The sequence below is a fragment of the Pristis pectinata genome, chromosome 5 (assembly GCF_009764475.1).
Source record: "Pristis pectinata isolate sPriPec2 chromosome 5, sPriPec2.1.pri, whole genome shotgun sequence".
In the NCBI taxonomy this organism is placed as follows: domain Eukaryota; kingdom Metazoa; phylum Chordata; class Chondrichthyes; order Rhinopristiformes; family Pristidae; genus Pristis; species Pristis pectinata.
Genome location: NC_067409.1, coordinates 36955767 through 36978641, shown reverse-complemented (window position 1 = coordinate 36978641; position 22875 = coordinate 36955767). Strand labels below are relative to the sequence as shown.

The following is a 22875-nucleotide window of genomic DNA, read 5'->3' as shown; positions in this document are numbered from 1 at the left end:
ATTGTACTGGAATTTAATTCAAGAAAAACTGAGATCAGTTAAGTGCACAAAAAAAGGACATAAAATTTGAAGCTGGCCATTTGCAGAGGTTTGAGAGGTGAGCTGGCTAAGATAAATTCCAAAAATTATGAGCAGACCATCAAAAAACACATTCTTCAACTTCACAGTTGAGAGGATCTAACTATCTTCCTTTTTTATATATAATTCAGACCCATGTAATTTTTGAACACTGAGCCAATGTTTGGAGCTTGTGGTTCTGAATCATATTTAACTTGTAATTTTAAATGCAAGACTCTCTGTTCTCTATTATTTTGTTGCCAGTGATATGTCTTGGAATTTAAAATCCTTCTTTTGTATTTATCAGTTTGATAACATCTGTTTCAGGAAATTGTTGGTTCGTAGAAGTAAACTTTAATGAAATGGCCCAGAAATTTTATCTCAAAGCAATGTCACAGCTGTTGACCAGCAATTGAAAGTCCATTCAAACATTCTCTTGGGGTTTCTGGAGGAGATTAAAAGTGTTTTTTGTTCTGAGCAGAAACAAGCTTCAGTGATTGTTCCATGAAGGCCTTCACTGATATTTTGTATGCAAAATGTCAAATTTTCAAAAACCTATGGCCAGATATCCAATGCAAAGAATATTGAATAGAGTGAATAAATTTAGCCGTCAAACAGAAGCAGAAAATGCTAGAAAAAGAATTCATGTTTCAGGTCAAAGACTCTTCATCAGAATGGATTATGAAGATTTTTGACCTGAAATATTAACTCTTTCTCTTTGCACAGCTACTTCCCGATAAAGTGTTTCCAGCATGTTATGTTTGTACTTCAGATTTGCAGGGTTTTTTATTGGTTTTTCAATTGTAGATCAAACAACTAGACTTGATCTTATTGTCTGCTTCCACTGTACCTCGGTACACGTGACAATAATAAACCAATTTGCCAATTTGCAGGTATGGGCCTTGAAGGTGAGCAGGAGAAATTAGATTGTATAATCTCTACATAGAGACAAAAGGACTTGCCAGCACAAGCTCTCACTTACCTTGTCTTCCTAAAGTCATTACACTTTCTTTAATTGATTGTGGGTGCAAGCTCTGTTCTTCATCTAAGTATGCAAAAACTCTGTTCATCACAGCTTTCTACCCTTTGAGTTTGTACGTATCCTGAAACAATGTTTAAGAAATAAATCAGAATATCCACCAATCAGAAATATTTATAGCTAATCTGCCAGTACCACAGAAACAGTTGAAGAATTTTATTCGGTTTCCAGGATGCAATTAGAAGATCTAGTTGTTTAAATACTTAGACTACCTCCAATGAATGGAACTTTCAGAAGTACATGGCTTTTATTTTTAACATCTAATAATATTGATCTGTTTTCTACAAGAATTCACAGTCACGGTTCAGCTCATAGTAATCTTCATACCTGTCGTTGATCTTAGTTGAGGGACATTAAAAATTTAATGTCTCTTTAACTGGGATGTTTAATAAGGAGCTCCATTTCCTATTGAAGTTATTCTGCAGTGTTCCATACACTCCCTCTGGAAACTGGTCTCTACACAGCAAAACTTTCAGCAGGTTTTCTTGGAACTTAATGGAATTGGTTTGTAAATTTAAAAACTAACTGATTTTTATTTATCGCATTACAGTTTATTTCTGTTCAGAATGCATTATTGCTGATTCCAGTTGTCATGGAGGTGCTTAAGCATTGGGCAATTGAGCAGCAAGTCCCTTCATTTGTAAGCCTGGGACTGAAATTCAGTTTCTTCTGTCCAAATAATGAAAACTCCTTCAAGTGACAAAGAATAGAAGAGGGTGTAGTGTAATGAAACCATGAACATTTCTTCGTAACATGACAGCAACTGGTCACACAAATCAAAGGAAATGTAATTTCCCTTATTTTCACATGCTAATTAACTTGGTTGCCAAAAGTAAAAGGTAATTTTTGGTGTCAGGAAGGTTATATGTAGTGGGGCTCCTTGTTTCTTGTGGTACAAGTGTCAACAATCTGGATTTGTCTGGAGGAGCCATGATTAAGATTGCTGGTAATGCCAAAATTGACAGAGTGCTTGATAGTGAGAAAGAAAGCTTTGGGCTGCTATAAGATGCCAACAGTTTGGTTTGGTGGCAGAAAGATGACAACTGCAATAAGGCAAGGAATGTGCAATAATTGGTAAGATAATGAGAAGTTTAGGGGAACAAAGGGATTTTGGATTACATGTCCATGGATCCCTGAAGACAGTAGAACACAAGGTGTTTAAGAACACATAAGGGACACCAGTTTTTATTGACTGAAACACAAATTATGAGAACAGGTAGACCTATAGAGCAATATAAGACTATATTAGGCCACAACTGGAGCACTGTGTATAGATCTGGTCACCTCTCCACAGGAAGGAGGTATGTTAACAGTGAAGAAGGTGCAGAAGAGTTTTTTGACAATATTGCCAGGGGTTGAGGAGTTATGAGGAGAAACCAACAAAGCTGGTATGGTTTGGAACAAAGAAGGGTGAAGAGAAATTTATTGAGATGTATAGAAGTGGTGAACAGGAAGGATCGATTTCGCTTGGCACAGAGCTCAATAACTATGGTACATAGATATAAGGTACATAGATATATTTTTTTAATATATAATTATAGATATAATTTTTTCCCCCTACCAAAAAGATAGTGGGGATCTGGAACTGTGCTGATGTAAAGGTTTTTTTATAGCTGGTAAATATACGTCTTAATGAGATTAATTCATGTGGGCTTCTTTAGTTAAAACAAGCATATCAACTAATTTAACTGAAAAATAAATAGGTTGCAGTGGGTAGTCATTAAATCACTAGGTGTCCCACTGGAATTACAAATATTCACATCTAAAACGTTTCATGTGCTTCGTCTTAATGTATTGCATTACAATATAAAAGATAAATTATTGGAAATGGTCAGATTTTCTTTTTTAAAATCCATTGTACCAAAAATTCTGATAGTTATATTGCTTTGGTGTCTGAACTCTGGTCTCCTTGTATTGATTGAGTGAGTCTGCTGAATATGCATTTGAGGGAGATTTTATATCAGTGGGTAAGTTGACTAAATAACTGGAAACAGCAGTAGTGAAAGGTTGATTTTCAGACTGGGAAGTGTAAAGTGGAATTATCCAGGGCACAGCACTGTGGCCATTCCTTCTCTTAATGGGTTGGTCTTGGGTGTGCAAAACCAACACCAACCTATATTGTAATGGAGTTCATGGACAGGCTGATGAAATGGGGCATGTTACATTTTGGTAGGAAGAATGAGGAGAAAGAAAATAGAGAGCACAATTCTTAAAAGGATAAAGGATTGCAGAGATCTTCAGGTATATGAGATTCCTGTACATTGTTCATTGAAACTGGCAGGGCAGGTTGAGGACATAGTTTTTTTAAAAAAAAGTATATGGGGTCCTGTCCTTTGTAAGTAGAAGCGTAGAGTGAGAACAAGAACAAGGAAGTCATATTGAACCTTTGAATAACACTGGTTGAGCAAAAACTGGTGTACTGTTCTAGTTCTGGGCACTACAGTTTAGGAAAAATGTAGAGGCTTTGAAGAGGGTTCAAGAAATTTCCAAAAATAACTGAAGTTCCTCATCTCCGAAATTATGTCTGTAGACTGAAGAAGCTAGAGCTGTTCCCCTTGGAGCAGAGAAGCGTGTGAGAGATCTGTTGTGGCCATTCAGAATCATGAAGGGTATAAGCAGAGTGATTTTGAATGATGATGAAATGATTGTAACTAAGATTTGTTGGTGGCCAAATTTATGAAAATATTCTAGCATTGCTATCGTCCTTTCGAGTTTTCTGATCTAATGCTTTATCACATATGTACCCTGCACATTTATGCTCTGTATTGATTGATGAGAAGTTTCAATGAAAGTAAAATATTTATGAACAATTCCTGCACATTTTTGGTTGTCAAACACAAAATAATTTAAATTCACTTCAGCTTTAAAAAAAAGATAAGTTGTCCTTTTTCTGTCCATCTCCAATGGGCTGGGTCTCTCAGGGTAATGTTGACAATTCCAAACAGAAGTGCCAGTGTTTAGCTGTTTCAATGACCATAAATCTGGGACTTCAGTGCATGCATTATCAAACATAGAAGCTGCACCCTCTCTAATGACGTGGGACATTTGGTGAGTCCAGCAACAGAATCCAGTCTTGCTGGAATTCCCCAGTATTCTACTGATGGATCCTCTCTTGGGTCCCATTTCAACATTGATTGCAAAGCTGTGCATCATGAAGCAAAGTGGATGAAAAGTTCTTTCTGTTTTAACTTTTTTGCTTTAATGTAATGTTTTTAATTATGTGGAAGTGTTTTTAGATGCCCAAACGTTATTTTCACTTTTTATATTTCTGTTTTAATTATTTGTTGCATTGAATGTCAGAATTTTAAAAAAGTTAAATAACCCTCGCGTTTGGTTGGCAAAGCTGGACTGTGGCTTTACCAGCTGTCAAAGCTTTCAGGAGGGTTCAGTAGATGTGACTTCCTCAGTTAGTCACTAGAATGCCTGCTATCATCCAAACATACCAACAGAGCCTGGGATGCTTTGGGCCCTCTGCCTTTGGCCCAGGTGAATACGGGAAAATATTTGGCAGGGCAAACAAGCCAGCAAGATCTGACCGAATGATATACATACTTAATGCATATTAATACACGTAATGGATGACAGGAAATGTGCCAAGGCTCCACATGTAAACCAATCTCAGTTTCTTTTAACTTTTTTAAATTTAAATTAGTGAAGAAAATTGGATATGTTTCTGTACAAAGGTGTCCATTTTTCAGTTAGCTGAATGAGGTAAAAACACTTCAAAAACGCAACAATGATTTGAGTCAAAGTTTCTTTGTTTTTTTCAGGTGCTTGGCTGAATAGTGGATTGGGCATTGTGCAAAAAGAAGGGGATTATTTCACTTGGACCTATTTTGCTCCACAGTTGGGTTACTGGATTGCAGCCATGTCTCCTCAAAGCCCTGGTAAATAAATATGATTATGGTCACCTTTGAGGATTGCTACAGGTGGTAGGGGGTTGACGTGATATACTAAAACAGTGACATAGATGATAAATTTGTACATTACCTTTCAGGCTTAGGAAAAGTATACCTAGAAATGGGATTTCACCTTTTTTGCTGTGCTAAGTGCCTGGTGCGTTTCATCCTAACACCAAATCATGTGTCACTTATATATTTAAAAAAATAGGGACATTCTCATTTTTTAAAAAAAAATGTTAACATGATTTCCTCCCTTTTTAAGAATTGCTAAAGCCAACCTATGTAATTGAGCAGATGGCTGCTGTGTCATCTGTGTGCTGCCATGAAAATGAGGGAAAGCGAGGGACTGGGAGGGTTTGTACAAAACAGCGGAGGATTACAGGAACCTGGGGGTGGGGAGGCAATCAGTGGGGCACAGGTCTCTGGATGGAGACCCCATCTGACACACAGAGAGGGCTGGTCGCACCCTGTGGTGCAGGTAAGGCCCCAGGCCACAGAGCGAAACATCAGTGGATTGAAGATATTTGTGTACTGATGCTCTTGGTACTCCCAGCAATAAGATTTTTAATGCTTTTAAAATGACGAGGGGATTTACAAAATCTAAAGATGATGTCCCAGTGGGGACATTTTAAATTACCCACGATTCAATACTTGCACATGTCAGACTCATTAGTTTATTAAGAGTTAAAGATGAAGGTCATGGCTTATGAATTTTTGATCCAATCTCTGTCATTATTGATAAGTGCCATACACATTCATGACATCACCACTTACACAATAAATGATGGGTAAATAACATGCTGTGGTGAGTCATGAAGGGGGTGCTCAGTCCAATTTTCCAGTGGATGGGGCTTCAACAGAAAATGGGTGCAAACACTTCCAAACATGTGCAAAACACTTCTTTTGAACAATTTGAGTGTAAAAAAAAAGTGCAATTGGGTCCAATTTCCAGGTTACTAATGGATTACCACTAGCTTTCCTTTAACTATTTTGATTTTTTAAAAAAAGTTCTATATTTTGCACCTCTGCCAGAAAGAAGAATTCTTTTTATATAATATAATGTATTTGTTTTAGGTAATCTGGGTGGTGTTGGAGCCAGTGACATCACTGTCTACCATACTGTCTTCCTATTGGCTATTCTCGGAGGGATGACCATCATTTTGCTTGTTTTGCTTTGCTTACTCATCTATTATTGCAGGTAAATCCTAAAAGGAAAAACAAAGTGAAGCTGAGCACTTTAAATTGCAGCATAGTCCACTTCCAAAGTATAAATCTGATATTTTTTAATCCTAATTTGAGATGTGCTATTTCTTATGCAATCCTTACAATATTTATGAGTAATAATTTATTTAAAACCATAAGATACTTGAAAGGCTATTTATTTTGCAGCAGTAACCTTCAATTATATTAATGCATTTTGTTCAATATGTTGTGCCACAGTATGGTAGGAAATTACTCCATACTGTGATTCTTCATTCAATGAGTGCCCAATTCAGCCATGCTCTCAGGGAAACATCTGTTAGCTACGAAATTGTTTGGATTGGGAGATTAAAATACAGTGCGAAGAAAAAAGGGTAATATACCATTTTGTATATTTAAAAAGTATGTGTTCATTTACTGTAGTAAACAAAAATTGACGTGAACAAATTATCATTGGTACAGAAATGTCAATTTAATAAGAAGCTGTTGGGAGCACTTTACAGTCTTGGAGATTTTCCGTCTGAAAATTCTTTCAAATTCATAGAATTTTTATGCATCATCTGTTCCAACAATTGATTTAGCAATAAATTTGGTCAATAAATAAATCCAAACTATCTCTTTCCTGCTGTTAGATTTGTGCTTACAAGGTATATTAAAACAAAATACAGCTGTCCTAAACCCATTTCTTTATGTACACAAGTCAATTGATTTTTAAATTGCCATGTAGATTTTCCTAGGAAATGTTTGATTTACGTAGTTTATTTTATTTTAAGTATCCATTTGATCTTTTTATTTATGTGAAGTCATTTCCAAAACACACTGAAATATTCTTTCTCCTCTTCTCATCCTACCCATTTATCTTGCAGGAGAAAATGCCTAAAACCCCGTCTGCATCATAGGAAAATTCAGTTGTCCTCTGCATTGGATAGTTCAAAGAAGGACCAAGCAACTTCTATGTCTCACCTCAACTTAATTAGTGCTGTCCACATGGAACTTGTATCCAATGGAGAGGCAGATGTTCATACGCCAATGCTTAAGCCCTCATATAGTACTTCACGAGAATTCAGTTCAAGAGAAGAATTAATTTCACATCGGGATCCAACTTTGAGAGATGCATTGAAGGACGACTATTGTAGGTCTCCTAGAAGCTATCGTCTCAAAATAGCCAGATCAATTGATACTTCTGAAGATTTTGAATCTCCTGTGAGAGAAGAATATCGGAAGAGCTACAACTCTGTTGTTTCCCAACCACTGTTGGATAAAAGGGATAAAGAAGTTCAGGCTTCAATGAGCCTGTTTACCACTGACAGTAAAAGTAGCATCCGGGACCCGGATTATCAACTATCATATGTTCCCGACAAAGCACAAAACACTGACAGAAAAGCAACTGATTACATGATGTCTCGGTCTGTTGATCACCTTGAAAGACCAACCACTTTTCCCCAGCCAGGTCAATTGCTTTGTTGCAGTTCAGCAGATGAGGTGAATGACAATGTTTATAGAAAAGTGCTCCCTACATTAGTCATTCCTGCCCATTATATGAAATTGCCTATGGGACAGCCCTTGACTGCCCCAGCAGAACAACAGGTAGAGTTGGAGAGGCTTCAGGCAGATCTTTCACTTTCTCACCAACAGTTACATCCGCATTCTCAGCAGCAACAGCAAGTGACACCACAAGCTTTATCACAGCAGCAACTTCAGGAAGCAGAAGGGGAAGACTGGAGTCCACAGTCAAGTGCCATGTCAGAATCTGTGTCTATCCCAGCAACACTCAGCGAAGCTGCAATGGCTCAAATGAATGGTGAAGTGCAACTCTTTACTGAAAAAGCACTTCTGGAACTTGCTGGAGGAAAGCCTCTCCCTCACCCTAGAGCTTGGTTTGTGTCCCTGGATGGCCGTGCAAATGCCCAGGTTAGACACTCTTACATTGACTTGCAGAAAGCTGGAAAGAACGGGAGCAATGATGCCAGCTTGGATTCTGGTGTGGATATGAATGAATCGAAGCCCTCTCGAAAGGGGAAAGAAGCGCGGGAACGGAATCTTTCTGGCAGTATGACGTACACGAGGCTGGTGTACATGGATGACATGGAGCAGAGTGGCAGTGAAAGTGGTACAGCAGTTTGCAGTCCAGAGGATGCTTCAATGAAGCCACTGGAAGGTTCAGCTGAAGGAGAACACAGCAGCACAACAGAATGTCTACAGAATGAAAACATTCAGAGGATTGAAGAAATTGAAGCATGTCTCCCGACTAGTCCAAAACATACTGAGAATGCTGATACTGATGATCAGATGATGAATATTGAAAATGATCGTATTAATGACAATGATCAAATCAATGAGAATGATGATAATGACAGCACAGACCAAGACGAGGATAAAAAAAGCCCTTGGCAGAAACGAGAGGAAAGGCCTTTAATTGCTTTTAATTTGAAATGATAGCTTATAGGTTTACTCTTGCTGGAGTTTAAAAAAAAATAAATTGCCAAATATTCTTTTATGAAAATGCTTGTTCAGTTTTGAGAACTTCAGATCTTTAAAAACAAAAAGGTTAAACACATAAATATATTTGAAAAGAACTGTGAATGATGTTCTGATCTTTCTGATGGTGTGGAGAGAGAGTTTCCAAAGCAAATGTTGCTTGAATGAAGACCTATAAGATTGCCAGATGATTATAGCAAGACAAATGTCTTCAGATTTATTTTTACCATAAATGACCTATTGTGCAAAATATTCAATTCCATCCCAGATATTTTACCCAAATATCCCTGTAATGATGGCAGTTGAAGGATTTCTACTTATTTGCCAGAATTTTACTGTAATAGTGTTTTAAAAGACATACATAGATGCTGTGTCCACAGGTATGGAATATTTGAAAGAAAGGCTATGCATTGCTGCTTTTAAAATTATGTTGCTTAAATTGTGTCTAATATTTGATGTAAACTATTTTCTTTAAGATCTTTTATTCTATTAGAATCATGTTTAATGTTGTTAGAACATTTAGCTACCAGTATGCTGTGAATGACAACACTCAGTGATGGCATAAGCCTTTGACTAAAACCAAACTGTCCTCTTCAAAAAAAAATCTGATCCGGTATTCTCCAAGTGCCTTCATGATTTTCAGTAAGCAAACCCTATTTCAATAGTTCTTGTCTCTGGACTGTTGAAATTCTGCTTTTCATAATTGTCAGTTTTTTGACAGTTCTTTAATGATTTGCATGCAATTATCAATCATTTGTGCTTTTTTTGTCATGCTTAAAATACAACAGTATACTGTAGGTAGTAATGTGTATTGTATTACTGGTTTGCTGTTGAACTACAGACTAGACTAGAGGACTTATAAAGAGACATGAAGAAAGTAGCCTCGACTGGATGTTCTGTAAATATTGTGTGTTTGGCTGCAGTTGAATGTTTTAATTGCTAGCATTTCCAATGTCTTTCTAATTGGGACTATTGAGTGGTCAAGAGTGAGTGATCAGTGTGTTTAAGACAACATTTTACCCCTCTGTATCATCTTACAGTGCCAGGATTCCTTCACTGTACAATCTTTTGGATTGTTTGCTTGTTTCTCTATTTCTAATTGCTCAAAATAAATCTTGGGTAAAAGCTATATTTCCTTGTATTTATTTTTTTTTGGAATGTTCCCTGTCAATCTTTTTTAAGTCCTGTATTTATAACTTGTATAAATAGAAAATCAATTTTTATTTGGGCTTCAGTTTTGTTTTTGTTCATGGATTAAAGGTTGAATATGAAGTTTTGTTGAGTATTTGCTTACTCAGTGACCACTAGCATTTTTAATGATTATAATAAATATGCACCTGGAATTATGATGCTCTGTTGTTTCACTGAAATAGTTTAAATTATTGTAGTTAATAATGAATGACAAGTTAATGGGCTGGAATTTGAGGTACTGGTAACCGTGCAGCTACCAATGCTCACTGAGTAAAACTGGTGTACGGTTGTCCGTGTGTGCAGTTAAACAAGAAAATCCAGAAGATGCTTTTGTATAACACTTCTCCATCAGCTATCTTGTAAGTGGAATCTGCACAGAAGCTGCAGTAATTATGGCTATTGTGTAATGGGCTTCCAACACTTCAAAGCCTATATAACCACCTACAATGTAATGCTCTCCACTTGTCTGGATAAGTTCAGCTCCAACAACTCTAACCTAGCTCAACACCATCCAGGACTAAACTTCCTGCTTGATTCACCCTCAACATTTGATCCCTCCACTACCATTGCAACATGGCTGCAGTGTGCACCACTACTTGCTACTTGCCTAAGCTCCTGCAACAGCACCTCCTGAAACCCACAGCCTCTACCACCAAGATGGACCAAGGGCCACAGGGGTATAAGAACGACACCACCTGTAGGTTCCCCTCCACATCACACGCCATTCTGAGTTGGAAGTAGATCACTGCTCATTCATTGAAGTTGTGTCTAAATTCTGGAACTCCCAACAGTATTGTGACAGTACCTTCACCAGAGGGACTGCAGCAGTTCAAGAAGATAGTTTACCACCACCTTTGCGAGGGCAGTTAGAGATGGGCTATAACTGCTGGCCTTGCAAGACACAGATCCTGGAAAGTGAATAAATAAGAAAGCATTACTCTTCTCATTCTAAAGGCAGTTTAACAAACCTTGGGGCTTGTATAGTCAGAAGTGAATTGATTTTTTTTAAACAGCATTTCATGTGATAATTACTACTGAATGCCCCTCTAGCCTTCAAAGTATTTTTATCTGTGTAATTTCATTTTCAAAGAAGAAAATTTATATTGCAGATATTTGGGAGATTTTAATGCAAGTTTGTTTTTTGTGTGTTTCTGCCCTAATCCCTTGTTCCCAATCTTTATAATGCTTTCTTTGCAATGATTAAAATGGAATTTATATTCCTTATTTTCACTTTGTGGTTTGCACTCTACTTGTTTTAATTAGCCTGCCTCATAGAAGTTGTGGATACTTCATAGAGAACCACTCACAGCAAACTCCAGGTATGATTAAAGGTAAAATACATGGGGGCTCAAATCTTCATAGAATGATACTGTTCTCAGTTATGTCAGAAGTCTCTGCCGAAGTATGCAAGATCAATGTTTGCTTCCAACAATTAAATAACATTACCTACTAGAAGTGTCTTTCAAATGCTTGTCAGCCCACACAGGTGAAGATCCAGTGCTTGAAAATAGAGTTGTTAGTCTCTTTCTGGCCAGTTTTTTTTTAAAAAAGACAATATTTTTAGGGGAGCTCCACACCCTTTTCAAAGGAAGCAGAATCATTTGTTAATAGAAAACAAAAATTTTAAAAATCTTAAATAAAAACAGAAAATGCTGGAAACATTCAGCAGGTTGGGTAACTTCTGTGAAAAGAGAAACTGTTAACATTTCAGCTCAAAGACCCTTTGTCAGAACTGGGAAAGAGAGAGGACAAGTTTGAGGATGTGAGAGGGATAGATAGGACAAAGGGCATATTACTGATAGTGTGAGGCCAAGGTTACTGTGAGGATAAGTTGTAGAGGTCATCTGGTCAATGGTTGTCATGATGATACACCGTTGATGGAGCCAAGTTGTTGATCGACTAATGTGGGCAGCTAGTGGGAGGAAAACAAACAAAAAGGCCTGTAAAATAAAAGTTCAAGTGGTCAGAAATTCCCACCAGATCAGGTGGAGACAGGAAAAGCAGTGTTAACATTATAGATGGATAACATACAATATCCTTTTGTGGAATGGTCCTCATTCCCATCCTATTTGAGTTCCCTTCTCAATTCTAATATTGATGACTGATTTGGTACTGCATCCTGCTTTCATCCAGAACTCAAAAATGTCGTTATTTTTGCTGCCAATTTCTACTTAGCTTTTATTTTCATGTGGTCCATCTCTGACTCTTCCCCTCCTTGGTCTCTCCATCTCGGAGGGAGGGGGGGGAATAGGTTAGCAATCAACGTCCATTAAAAGCCCATTGCAACCTCAACTATACTCCCTCCCACTCTGTCTCATGCAAGGACTCCATTCCACTCTCCCTGTCCCTCTTTCTCTGTTGTATCTGTTCCAATGATGAGACTTTTAAGATATTTTCCGTCTCTCTTCTCTTCTGCCAAAGTTGACAGAGCCCTTAACTGCATCTCATTTCCCACAATCATCTCTCACTCCCTTTCCTAGATGGAGCCAGGATAGCATTTTCTTGGTCCTCGCCTGCCACCCCACCAGCCTCCAGATTCAAAGGATTATCCATCACAATTTTTGCCACCTTTAGGGTGACTCCCCTCATCTTCCCCTCCTGTCCCTTTTAAGCATTTCAAAGAGATCTCTCTCTGCACAACTCTCTGGTCTGCTCTTCCTTGCCCACCAACCACTTTCCCATGCAACCACAAGAGATGCAACATTTGTCCTTTTAAATCTTTCCTAACCACCAGACTCAGTGTCCTTTCAAGCACTTCTTCCAAACTAGCCGACTCCATTCAGTGTTCAAACGTGGGATATTTTGGAGAAAGCAAATGTGGATTGGGTGATCACTTTGCAGCACGCTTGTGTTGAGTCCACAGGGGCAACCCTGAGCTTCCTATGTTGTCACTTTGTCAATCCATGCTCATCATGACCCTCCTGCATTGTTCTAATATGGCCTAATGTAAGCTTGAAGAACAGCATCTCATCTTCAGTCTGAGCACATTTCAGCCTTCTGGATTCTATTAAATTCAACAATTTTGGGTATCTGGTTGTCACTGTGTCAGAAAAAGCCAATCGATGTTCAATCAATCCCACTCCCAGAATCCCTACAATTTAAAACTAACTTGCTTTCTCTTTTTCCTAGTTCTGGTGAAAGGTCTTCAGCCAGAAATGTTAACTTTGTTTTGCTTTCCAGGGGTGATGCCTGATATGCCGAGTGTTTCCAGCATCTTCTGTTTTCATTTTAGTGAATAGAAAGTTGGTTTATCTGCCTGCTGAAGTCTAGCCTGCAGTCTAAGGTTAGATCCGGCATCGGTGCTACTTCAATAGCCCAGCGTAATGCTTCCCCCAACCCCCAAATCTAATGCAGGTGACCATTTACTAAAGGATGGAGTTTTCAACCATTGCAAGGTGCAGTTCAGGGCAGAAACTTGCAGATCCACATTGCTGTCTCTTTCTTGGCCCTTAAATTGCAATAGAATAAATCAGGATTACATTTAATAAAACTATCATTGTAGCATTTGCCCTATTCTGATAAATATACAGCAATACTATTCAAGTAATCTAGCATCTGCAAGACACAAATACCCAAACAATCATTCCAAGTGAAGCAGCAATTCAGTTGCACTTCTTCCAAGCTGCTGTAATGCATTCAGTGTTTGCAATGTTGTCTCTTCTGCATTGGAGAAATCAAACACAGATTGGGTGATTGCTTTGCTGAGCTGCTGTGTTCAGTCCGCATGGGCGATCCTGAGGATCCTGAGTTTTCTGTTGCCAGCCAATTTAAATCTTAATCCCATTTCTCTTCTGACCTGTCTGTCTGCGCCTCCTCCACTGCTATATTGACTTAAACTAGAGGAACAGCAACATCTTGTGTCTAGGCATTTTGCAACCTTCTGGAATGAACATTAAATCTTCCAACTTCGAGTAAACTGTGCTCTCATTGTTTCCCATTATTATGCTTATGTCTGTTTATCGCCCTGTTTCCATAAAATACCTCATTAACAGTCAGTACTTATTATCACCTGATCTGCCCTAAGCAATCTCCATGATCTTTTGGAGAAATAAAGGACTGCAGATGCTGGAATCTACTTGAAAAACGTGATGGTGCTGGAGGAACTCAGCAGGCCAGGCAGCATCCATGGAGAAAAGCAGGAGGTCAATGTTTCGGATCAGGACCCTTCTTCAGGATGTCCTGAAGAAAGATCCTGACCGGAAACATTGACCGCCTGCTTTTCTTCATGGATGCTGCCTGGCCTGCTGAGTTCCTCAGGCATCATCGTGTTCTCCATGGTCCTTTGTATTGCACCTCATTCCCCCATCCCCAGTTATGTTTTGAAAACTGTAAACCACTCCCCCCCCCCCCCCCCTCCCCATTCTTCCCCTAGGTCTTTGGAAAGGTCTCTGACCTGACGCATTAATTGTTTTTTTCTTTCCGATGATGCTGCTTGATAAATTGAGTTCTTCCAGTATTTCTGTTTAAAATTCCAGCATCTGCAGTTTTATTTGTCTTCCACAAATGCCTTACAATTGACTGGAGTGGCATTTATATTTATTGGGAAGAAACTAAGGCAAAAAATATCTTAACTTGCCCAGCCGTGATAAATTGTGTTCTCTTGTTATACTGTCATTTTGTTATTAAAGAAAAAAAATGCACTGAATACAATCTAAGTAATTTTTAAAAAAATTCTCAGCACCACAAATCATTATATAAAAATTAAACATTGCAATATAGGGTTAGAACTTGCTGGGGAATGCAATCACCTTTGCATCCGTTTGCCAGTATATCTCTTTGAATATCATCAAGTTCGGGATTCCCACATGAATGCCTCAACTTTATCTCCCTTAGTAGGGGTCCAAAGGACAAAGTGGTTAAGTTTTTATTAACTAATTGTGTGCAATTCTTATAAACTAACTGCAGGTTATTTTATTACCATTATTAGTATTTTCAATGAAAGGTCATTTCCCCTTAGTGTCCTGGAAGGGAACAAAGTGACTTTCTTTCTCCTTTCATTATGATATAAGTTTTCTTTTTCTGATGCCCACCTCCTGGGGCAATGCCTCAGGATTGAGGATGACTTGCTTCCACTCCAGTTCTGTGGGTTAAGAGATGACTGAAGACTCCTATGTGAAATCTGCAGACTCTGCCACAAGTGGGCAGGAGTTGCTTGAAGTGGTAGGTGTGTTGATTAGAAAATTGTGTGCTCCTTCCATCATTTGCACTTCTCAACCCTTGAAATATTTCATATTTCCTACTGACAATAAGGCCATTTGGCCATCAAGTTATGGGTCATAGCTTTGTACACCACAGAAACAGGCCCTTCAGCCCACCAGGTCCATGCCAGCCTTTTTGTCCATCTACAATAATCCCATTTGCTGCATTAGGGCCATCTCCTTCTGTGCCTTGTCTATTTAAGTGTCTGTCCAAATGCCTCTTAAGCACAGTGATTGTGTCTGATTCCACCACCTCCTCTAGCAATGCATTCCAGATATCAACTACAGATATCTCCGTGTGGGGGGAGAAAACTTTTCCCCTCAGATCCCCTTTAAAGCTCTTAGGTCTCACCTTAAACTTATGCCCTTTTTTTATGATACCCGTACAATTCACAGAGCAAATCCCCTCCCCTTCTAACTTCCCTGTTACCTGCTCCATGTCAGCTACACTAGGGGTAATCAACCTACCAACTGGCACGTCTTTAGGATCAGAGCACCCCAGGGGAAACCAATGTAGTCACAGAGAACATGCAAACTCCATGAAGACAGCACTGGAGGTCAGGATGGAATGCAAGTCAAACACTTGGCCTTGGCCTTCTCCTGTTGAAGAGATGGGTGCAGTGCCTTCCTAAATGCTGCTCCTCCATTTTTTGTGGTCACAGGTGAGGGAGTCCCATAATTGCAGTTTCCTAAAGGAAGCTTTGAAGAAATACTAGAAGCTGTTATTAAAAATTTAATAACAAGGCAATAGCAAGATCATCAAGCAAAGTCAACATGATCTTGTAAAAGAAGAATCATGTCTGAGCAATTTATTGGTGTTCTTTGAAGAAGTAACAGGTGCTGTGGATAAAAGGGAAGCAGTGGATGAACTACAGTTAAATTTCCGGAAGATATTTAGATGCCAGATCAAAGGTTATTGCACAAATAAAAATTCATGGTGTAGGAGGTAATATACTGAGTGGGATAAAAGATTAGCTAGCTGATAGGAAACGGAGGGAAGGCATAAATTTTTTTCTGCTAGGAAAGGTGTAATGAGTGGTGTGTCACAGGGATCAGTGCTGGGACCTCTACTTTTTACAACTTGTGTAAAATAACCTGGAGCCAGTGAAGGAATGGTTGTTAATTTTCCTGATGATGAAAAGCTAGGTAGCAAACTTAGTTATGAAGAGGACATAGTCATTACAGAGGGATGTAGAAAGGTTATGTGAGTGAAGATCGGACAAGTGGAGCATAATGTAGGGAATTATGAAGATTCCCATTTTGTCAGGAAAAACTTAAAAAGAAACACATTCTCTAAATGGTGAGAGGCTCAAGATGGAGTCCTAGTGCATGATTCACAAAAGGCTAATGTGTACAAGTACAACAAATAATTAGAAAAGTAACAGAATATTGTTATTTTGTTGGAGGAGTAAAATATAAAATTGGGAGGTTCTGCTTTAGTTATATTGGGCATATATGAGACCACATATGCAATACTGTGTACACAGAATTGGTCTCCTTATTTAAGGGAGATATTAATGCATTAGAAGCAGGTCAGAAAAGATTTACTAAATACCTGCAATGGGCAGGTTCTCTAATGAGGAAAGGTCAGACAGGCTACACTTATACCCAATGATGTTCAGAAGAGTCAGAGGGGCTTGACTGAAACACGTATGAGGCTGAGGCCTCTCGATAGGGTAGACATAGAAAAGACATTTCCTCTTGTAGGAGAATCTAGAACAAGGGGTCATTGTTTAAAAATGAGAAGTCACCCATTTAAGACAGGTGAGGCAAAAGATTTTCTGAGAGGGTGGCAAGTCAGTGGAAGAAGTGAAAGGTTTCTGAGGATTGTTGGGAATTTGGAGTTAAGGCTGCAGTTAGATTAGCCGTGATCTTATTAAATGGTGGAGCAGGTTTGAGTGAGTGGGCTCTTTCTGCTCCTAATTTGTATGTTTGTTCATATGCAATATTCCAGAAGCATTTTCTGTGTCCTCCTGGAATTGCCTTGCATGATGGAGCTTGGAGAAGAGTGCCTGTTTCAGGAGTCTGGTGGAGTATAATTTGAACCTCAAGCCCAGGGATGCTGGCCTGCGAGAGGCCACAAACATCTGCTCACTTATTCAGCCAATGGATTTGGAAGAATTTATAGAGACAGCATTGGTGATACCTCTCCATTGCTTTGACCTATCTGCTGAATGTTGTCCATGACTCCAATGGGTATATTTTGAAGAGATAGATTTGATATGTGCAGCCCAATAAATCATGAGATCTATCCCAGATTTCAAATCTTATTCTTTGACAGTGTTCCTCAGACAGCCAAAGGCTGTGCTGGCTTGCCGTAAGCCATGAATTTAGTCATTGATGCCCATAGTCATCACAGGAAAGGAATTTTCCAAAGGATCCTTTCATGTGCAACTTGTCAAATATCTTTTAAAGTTCAATGAAACATCTACTGCACTCTCATTATGTACACACAGTAATCTCCTTGATAAAGTTAATCACTGACCTACCTCGCATATTTCTTGCTCTACCACTTGGAATGATTAACCTATCCCTTGTGTTCATGAACATTATCCTTTGTTATGACATCTAATAATCTGCCTGTTGCTGATGTGAAAATAACTCATTCTACTTGTTGTTCGTCTTCATTTTCCCTTTTGAACAATGTTTATCATCCTCAGATCTTAGAATGAGAGAATGGTGCACCACAGAAGTTGGTCAGTTAATCCAATATATTTGTTTCAGCTCTTTAAATGAACAATATCATTACTCCCACACCAGTGCTCTTTCTCCATGTCATTACAATTATCTCCTCTGCAAAAATTTACCCCATTCCCTTTCGAATATCATCCGCCACACTTGCATGTACCGACTTCTTCAGATTATAATAACTTGATGCATTGAAAACAATGGATGTGCCTCTTGCCTTTTTGTAAATCTGAATCAAAAACAGAAAGCACCAGGGATTCCTGACAGGTCAGGCAGCATCTGTGGAGAGAGAAACAGTTGACATTTCAGGTTAATTTTCTGTTTTCATTTTTTTTCCCTGAACCCAATGGATGTTTACAACAATCGGGTTTCATGCCCATCATTACTGCAACAAGTATTTTGTTAATTGAATTTAACTTCCCCAGATGCCACAGCGAGTTTGAAATTCATATCTCCAAATCAATAGTCTAGGTTTCAGATTACCTGCCCAGGAATTTCACCATGATGTTACCCTGGCCTGCAGCATAAAAATGGTGCATCATCAATCTTGCATCGAGCTCTGTGCAGTTTTTTTTTAAATACTATGTTTAGTTTCTAGAACCTAAAACAATAGTTCCTTTGACACATTCATACTTTAACATTAGGTTTATGAAATTATCCTTTATAGTTTCTGTGAACACTCTAGCATAAATACAAAAGCAAACTTGCCTTTTCACTTTTGTTTAACCTCTACTTCCTCAGAAGGCTAAAGAAATTTGGTACGTCCCTGATGACTCTTACCAATTTTTATAGATGCACCATAGAAAGCATCCTATCCAGATGCATCACAGCTTGCTATGGCAACCGCTCTGCCAAGACCGCAAGAAGTTGCAGAGAGTTGTGAACACAGCCCAGAACATCACATGAACCAGCCTCCTCTCCATTGATTCCGTCTACACTTCCCACTGCTCGGAAAAGCAGCCAACATAATCAAGGACCCCTCTCAGCCCAGTCATTCTCTCTCCTCCCATCTCCTGTTGGGCAGAAGATACTAAAGCTTGAGAGCACATACCACCAGACTCGAGGACGGCTTCTATCCCATTGTTACCAGACTCTCGAATGAAATTTCATATGCTAAGATGAACTCTTGAACTCCAATCTCTCAAACTACCTTGTCATGGCCTTTGCACTTTATTTGTCTACCTGCACTGCACTTTCTCCTCTGTAATTACAACACTATATTCTGCATTCTGTTTTTATCTTTACTACTTTGATGTACTTATGTATGGCATGATCTGTCTGGATGGCATACAGCTTGAATAATTTTGCTGCAATATTTAATGCATTTTGCTTTTGGTCCAATGTTGTCATCCTTTCTCTATCCAGTTCATGCCTATAAATAATTGAAACAATTTCCAGTTTTATTTTATTTTCTCATTTCTAAACTGCTGCTAAGGTTCTGGGAAAGCAGTGAAAATGACGATCACTATGATGATCGAAGTTTGGTTGTTGTACAATTTTTCATGCATTTTTCTTTAAGTTTGCAACAGAGCCCTAGTCCACACCTAGGTATTTCAATGTTAGTCTATCTGTGCCCAGTTCCAAATTAGACACACATGTTGACCTTTTCAAATGCTGCACTGTATTATTTTAAAAGCTAACATCGGAGTTGTATGCCATTTTAGCTTTGTTTTGAAAATTAAGAGTTGGCATCAAAAATAATTCCTTTTGGAAATAATTATTTGGTAATTTGAAATGATTCATTCTCTAATATAAAGGTACAGGGTATTTTAAGCTAAGTGAAATATATTGGATAGCTTGGCAGCACAATCATTGTGAATTATTACTGCAAGAAGAAAAAGAATTGAAATCAATCCCCTGCACTTAAAAATAATAATGCAAGACAACAAGCATATTAATCAGTCAGCGGTACCAATAATAGAGAATCATTTGCAACTTTTTTTGCCCAGTCCCTTGAATGATTAAAAGTTTTAACCAAAGATTACAGTCAGTTGGTCACAGTCCCAGCACATTCTTGGTGGGATCGCTATCGTTTGGATGAAAAATGAAGAGTTATTAAATCTTTTCTAGCTGTAATCAAGTCCTTGTTAATAAATAAAAAGAATTGAGTATGTAGTGTTTGGTTACAATCATGTAAGTGTAGATCATGTAGGTGGTTAGAACCACTTAGGTGGCTTGATGCAACTTGAGATATCCCAAAACCTTTATTATGAGTAATAGAATTAGCTGTCTGATCAGCAAGTTTTGCAAAAAAAAAGGAAATGTCAGTTTGTTCTTATACTCAGAGGAGAAACTAAGGGAGCTTGGGCTTTACTCTTTGGACAGAAGGAGGATGAGAGGAGACATGATAGAGGTGTACAAGATATTGAGAGGAATAGATAGAGTGGACAGCCAGCGCTTCTTTCCCAGGGCACCAGTGCTCAATACAAGAGGGAACGGCTTTAAAGTAATGGGTGGGAAGTTCAAGGGAGATATCAGAGAAAGTTTTTTTACCCAGAGAGTGGTTGGGGCATGGAATGCACTGCCAGCAGCGGTAGTGGAGGCAGGTACATTGGTCAAATTCAAAAGATTACTAGATAAGCATATGGAGGAATTTAAAATAGAGGCATATGTGGGAGGAAGGGGTTAGATAGTCTTTGGCAAGGTTTAAAGGTCAGTATAACATTGTGGGCCAAAGGGCCTGTATTGTGCTGTACTGTTCTATGTTCTACATTGTTCTCATGATAGTTACAGTCTGGATAATTCAGTTTCTATGATTTATTTTCACAGATTGTTTTACTTAATCTCATCTTTGCATAGCATTTATTCCTTTAGGTGAGTTCAGACAAAGCGTGATCCTTCTCACCATTTAACCCATGGCCACTATCTACCCATCTGAAAGTACAACACCATCAGCAAGAGCCTCAATATCAACAACATCGCAAGGCTTTTGCAAGCAAAGCATTTACAGCAAGCCATATATGGAGGCATTAGAGCAATTGACCAAGGGCCTGTAAGAGTGGAGAGGCAGAGAGAATTTCAGAGCCTCGTACCTTGAGAGCTAAAAGCATAGCCAAGACCCTTAACTCTGATTAAGCGCAGCAGTTTACTATGAGGTTTTTGTAGAAGGAGTACACCAAAGTGGGCATCTCAAATAAACCAGTCGCAGCAGTGAAAAATTATTAATTCTCTACCTATTTCCAGCCAGAACACATATTTATGCTGGTGACTCTGCTCTACTCAGTATTTAGAAAAGTGAGAACTCTCTTGGCAGCCACTGTCTTATTGATGGTTTACTAATATTTACTAATATTATCATTACAATGTTGGCCCAATTTAAAACTTCTACAAACAAAAATGGCTTTCAACCAAAAAGCCTGTGTAACACCCAAGTTATGAGACAATCTTCTCAAATTATTGCAGTGCTGCAGACCCTGCAACACAACCAGAATTTTAGTCCTTGCTAATAAGATTCAAGTTTTCTGTTGCTGAAGTATAGAGAGGGGATCACATTTTTCTGAGCCTTAATATGTTCCTTTGTGTGTATACAAACTAAACAGAGACCATAATCCCTAGATATCAGACAACTGATAATTGTCTGACTCAAATGAAAAGAGGGAAGAGAAAACTGGGGGAAAAAAAAAGAAAAGTGATACTCACTGATGAATCCTCTTTCATTATACTCATGTGATGTAACCTAGTTCTCATTCTGCTGACTCGATTGCTCACAATGTGGATCATTACCAATGACAGATTACTCCACGTGGTGACGGACAGGGACTGAAAATCAGTCTTGGCATTTAAATCACACAGGACCAAATTAATGCCAGGGGCACTATGCCATTTTATTGTTTCTATGCTAAAGTTATATGTAGACCTATCTGTAATAGGGAGTTTTTAATTTTTAACATGAAATAATTGAGCACGTCACAACCTATACTCAGTGGTTTATTTCATGATATTTTTTCCCATCCTGTTCTGGATTGCTTTCCTCATTTACCTCTTGCTAATCATTTTGTGTTTTGGAGCCTTTTCCTTCAGAAAGTGAGCTCTCTTTTCGAGATCCAAAAATATCTCCAGCAAATGTGCAGCAGAGAGTGCTGCTGTCTTACACCTCCAGCTTCAGTGCTGTCTGTATGGAGTTCGCATATTCTTCCTGTGAGCCACGTCGTTTTCCCCTGCTTACTCCCGTGTCCTAAGGATGTGCTGATAGTTTAACTGGCTATTGTAAATTACACCTAGTGTAGGTGCGTGGGAAAAGAATCAAAGTTGATGGGAATGTTAAAAAGATTACCTTGTAGGGGCACAGGGAAATATGGAGGGGGATGATGAGAATAATGGGATTGCTCTGCTCAGAGCTCTCATGGACCTGATGGGCAGAATGGCCTCCTTCTGTGCTGTAGTAAGTGAGTAATTAAGAGCCAGTGGATGAGGACAGAACAATTTAGTTATATTCATGTATTTAGCAGTATTTGTATTCAGAGTCTCTGTTTTTTCTTCAATTTTCTCAGCTCCCTTTTTTGTTATTTTTGTGTGTGGTTTATAAGTGTGACAGCAAGTTGAGGGTAAGCCACTGTAGGTTTTCCCATCTTTGGATAATTAATTAGGCTTTTCAAAGGAAGCTACAGGTGAAGACTTGTTGAAAGTCTAGGCTTCAAGTGATTGACATACAAGAACACAAGAAGGACACAAAAAATAGGACCAGCGGTAAGCCATCTAGCCCTACAAGCCTATGTTGCCATTCAATATGATCATGGCTGATCTATGCTGGCCTCAACTCCTCTTCTGTGCCAGTTCTCCCTAACCTTCAGATCAGAACAAATAAGAATAAATAAATAAAAGGAGTAGATAGATATTATGTTGACCTTGATTACATATTCTGCTTCATTTATTTTTTTCCACAAAGAGCAGTCCACCAGTCCTTGAATTCACTGACTCTCTGTCATTGGCCAGAGTTACCAGGTGGTTAGTCCCGATCTGACTGCAAGCATTCCACAGTTGCTCTAAACTCATGACTAAGTTTTGGATTAAAACTCTGCACAATTTTTGGTGTGATTTCAGTGCACAATAGATAAAGGAAGAAAATTAATTTGCCAAAAAAAATGAGACAAAGGCTGTGGAAAAACATTTGTTTTGCAATCCA

General features: G+C 38.6%; 1 protein-coding gene across 2 annotated transcripts in view; it reads left to right on the top strand.

Annotated features, from left to right (window-relative positions):
• Positions 1 to 9805, top strand: part of fam171a1 (family with sequence similarity 171 member A1) — a 149338-nt gene extending 139533 nt beyond the window's left edge. For both annotated transcript variants that reach the window (XM_052016157.1, XM_052016158.1), the window contains exons 6-8: positions 4867 to 4983; positions 6073 to 6196; positions 7065 to 9805. In XM_052016157.1, coding sequence (XP_051872117.1) covers positions 4867 to 4983; positions 6073 to 6196; positions 7065 to 8634 — 1811 coding nt within the window. In that variant the 3' untranslated portion in view covers positions 8635 to 9805. The remainder of the gene's footprint in view (positions 1 to 4866; positions 4984 to 6072; positions 6197 to 7064) is intronic.
• Positions 9806 to 22875: the final 13070 nt, after the last annotated feature.